This window comes from Wasmannia auropunctata, unplaced genomic scaffold (assembly GCF_000956235.1).
Source record: "Wasmannia auropunctata unplaced genomic scaffold, wasmannia.A_1.0 LD335769.1, whole genome shotgun sequence".
Classification (NCBI taxonomy): Eukaryota; Metazoa; Arthropoda; class Insecta; order Hymenoptera; family Formicidae; genus Wasmannia; species Wasmannia auropunctata.
This window is the reverse complement of record NW_012027121.1, coordinates 55,939-59,134: the sequence shown is the minus strand read 5'-3', so window position 1 is coordinate 59,134 and position 3,196 is coordinate 55,939. Positions and strand designations below refer to the sequence as shown.

Here is a 3,196-nt window from a genome sequence, read left to right as displayed (position 1 = left end):
TGCGAATGAATATCATATTAATATAATCACGTATCATATGTAAGATCCAGAGCTCTCATTTTTCTCTTAACTAAATAGAATGTCTGCAGACGTGTGATATATAATTTACTAATTAAGGTCCACGAAATGAAAATTTCGTAATCGCGTGTTACGGCTGTGGAAGAAAACTCGATTTCAAACGACTACCTCTTTATAACTAATAATAGAAGCTATTCAGTTATCGTTATAATTTCTATCAGAACTTATTTCAGTTTAACGTTTATTATATTTTATATAATGTTTATCGTAAAGCACTGTCTATTTTACATTAATTAATGTTATATTTTTTTATGTAGGAATTTTAATGACTTTTTGGGACTGTGAGATTTTTTGCATTCTTTAATAGAAAATTTGTCAAAAATCATGAAAAAGACATCAAACATTGAAAAAAATTCCACCTCTTCTATTTGCCTAACCAAGCGATTATCAACAATCACCCTATCATCGCATGCAATTCCACTTTTTTTGTGATCTCACGAACGAACCGTAGAGATAAGAAAAGCGAGGCAAGTTAAAATTAAAACTGAAATCAAGGAAAACTCAAAGTTTTCCGTTTTCCTAACATAGAGATGGGCATCTAAATGCGCATGATCAAGTTTATTTAGGAGATTATCGGACAGATAAATCAATCGCCTTTCTGACCCTATACGGTTCAACGATCGGCCCTGCAGTCGCCATGAATGAGAACGATCCGCGATAATGCGAGTGACCCTTTTGCGATGTAGCGATGCGGCTCCTCGCACCACCGTAATCGACACCGCGGCGATCAAGGCCCCGCCCGGCAAGGGCTGTCCCCGCTGCGGTGGCGTCGTCTTTGCCGCCGAGCAGGTGCTCGCCAAGGGCCGCGAGTGGCACCGGAAGTGCTACAAGTGCCGCGACTGCACCAAGACCCTGGACTCGATCATCGCCTGCGACGGCCCGGACCGGGACGTTTACTGCAAGACCTGCTACGGGAAGAAGTGGGGACCGCACGGATACGGATTCGCATGTGGCTCGGGATTCCTCCAGACCGACGGGCTCACGTAAGTCCCGTGGCTAATGCTGGGAGTTTAGCTCGTAACTCTGCCGAACCGTGTGACTATAAATACAAGTCGATTTAAATAACCGAGCTCCACCGGGTTTCTATAAATGCGCGTCGAAGGCTCGTGAAGATTTCATGATTTTGCAGATTCGTGATTCGTTTAAATATAAGACATCCTCGAATTACTTGAAAATTAATTAATAACGCAATTATTTTTTGATAAAATTACAAAAAGAGTTTTTCTCTTCAAGTTTATCTTCAAATAAATTTATAAGAGCATTGTTTTATTTATTTATTTGTACGTAGATTTTATACTATATAAATGTGAAGTGTATATTTATCTAATATAATTCAGAAAAAAATATCCATCTTGGATAAAAATTGTTGAAAAACATGATGTATATGTTCCATATGTTATGACATAATTTAAAAGAAAAATGGCAAGTACATTTTGAAAGATTTAACAGATACTGAAATTGGAAGATAAAAGATACTCGTAAGACTTAAATTTCAAGCAAAATTGTAGCATGATTATAAGAGAAAATCTTATGAATTGTGAAACGGCGCATACATCTTCATTTGCATATTATTGTGACCTATTGATTTAATAGAAGTAAAATTAAACTAACATAAACGTCTCTGCGCATTAAGATAAAATAAGACATTAAATCTTGCCGATCACAGTCGGAGATTGTATCGCGTAATCGCGTTAATTATCCACAGGGAGGAAGAAATTTCGGCCAGTCGACCTTACTACAATCCTGATACGACCTCGATTAAGGCGCCAGCTGGGCAGGGTTGCCCCCGTTGCGGTGGCATGGTGTTTGCCGCTGAACAACAGCTCGCCAAGGGCACCATGTGGCACAAGAAGTGCTTCAATTGCGCCGAGTGTCACCGACCCTTGGACTCCATGCTGGCATGCGACGGCCCCGACAAGGAGATCCATTGCCGCGCGTGCTACGGAAAGCTCTTCGGGCCCAAAGGCTTTGGATTCGGCCACAAACCGACTCTCGTCTCGACGGACACAGATCATGCTCCCTCATAGTAAGTGCATCTCAACCGACGCGACGGTTCCCGAGAGTAATTAGTTTCTGAAACACGGTGCGAAATACAATAGCGAAAAGTTTGTTATTAGGGAAACTTTGATGATTGATAGCGATCTTGATAATCGACCTACTTCTCTGATTAGAATTTTCCTTTAACACCCGAGTAATCGTGTGAGAAGTAAGTTATACGAATTATTAAACATAGTGCCATGATTTATGTGCAGAAACATTGGAACAAATTATTATTCTTTTCCAACAATAAGAATTGGTACATCAATGCAAGAAATCTAGAGAAAATTAGCTTATTGAGTCGTATAAAATTTTCCTGTTATTTTTTTTTCTATCTGTACTATTGACAATTTCGATTTAAAAAAAATGCGTTTGTTTGGAAATAATAATTGTATATAGGTCACCTATCATTTTTTGCCGAACCAGAGTTTTTCCCATCACTAATGAAGCATCAACGTCATCAGATTCTCAGACGTCCTTGCTTTCATTTTGTAGTATCGACGCTAAGCCCCAGGTCGGCCAGAAGCGAAACGACGGGCACGGTTGCTCGCGCTGCGGCTATCCGGTATACGCCGCCGAGCAGATGATCTCGAAGAATCGCGTCTGGCACAAGCGGTGCTTCAGCTGCGGCGAGTGTCACCGTTCCCTGGACTCGACGAACCTGAATGACGGCCCGGACGGAGATATCTACTGCCGCAGTTGCTACAATCGGCACTTTGGGCCCAAAGGCGTGGGCTTCGGAATGGGCGCGGGCACCCTCACGATGGCCTAAATTCGCAGGCCCCCTATCTCCCCCCTATCTCACACGCCGCTCGAGGAAAATCCTCGATCCAGTCTTATATATTAATGTAAATACATCTATATATAGAGGCGTCTGACTGTGTATCCGACGACAGACGAACGCGCTGCTCCGGGATTTTCGATTTTCTCCTATCCTATACGCTTACGACGATTCGATAATGTCGATGACTACATTTTCATTATCGCGAAACTGCACGCCGTAGTGGAGAATAATGGTGTCTGCTTGACTCTACGAGTCGACGAGGATCGACCGCGCGTATACGAATAAGCCAATGCAGGG

The 3,196-nt window shown here is 42.0% G+C and overlaps 1 protein-coding gene across 1 annotated transcript; it reads left to right on the top strand.

Moving 5' to 3' along the window:
• The first annotated feature begins 738 nt into the window (after positions 1–738).
• LOC105456087 (muscle LIM protein Mlp84B-like) lies at positions 739–2,977 on the top strand. The gene is made up of 3 exons (XM_011699864.1): positions 739–1,061; positions 1,784–2,104; positions 2,611–2,977. Exons 1-3 carry the CDS (start codon positions 739–741, stop codon positions 2,885–2,887), a joined length of 921 nt encoding a protein of 306 aa, XP_011698166.1. The 3' UTR covers positions 2,888–2,977.
• The last annotated feature ends 219 nt before the right edge of the window (positions 2,978–3,196 follow it).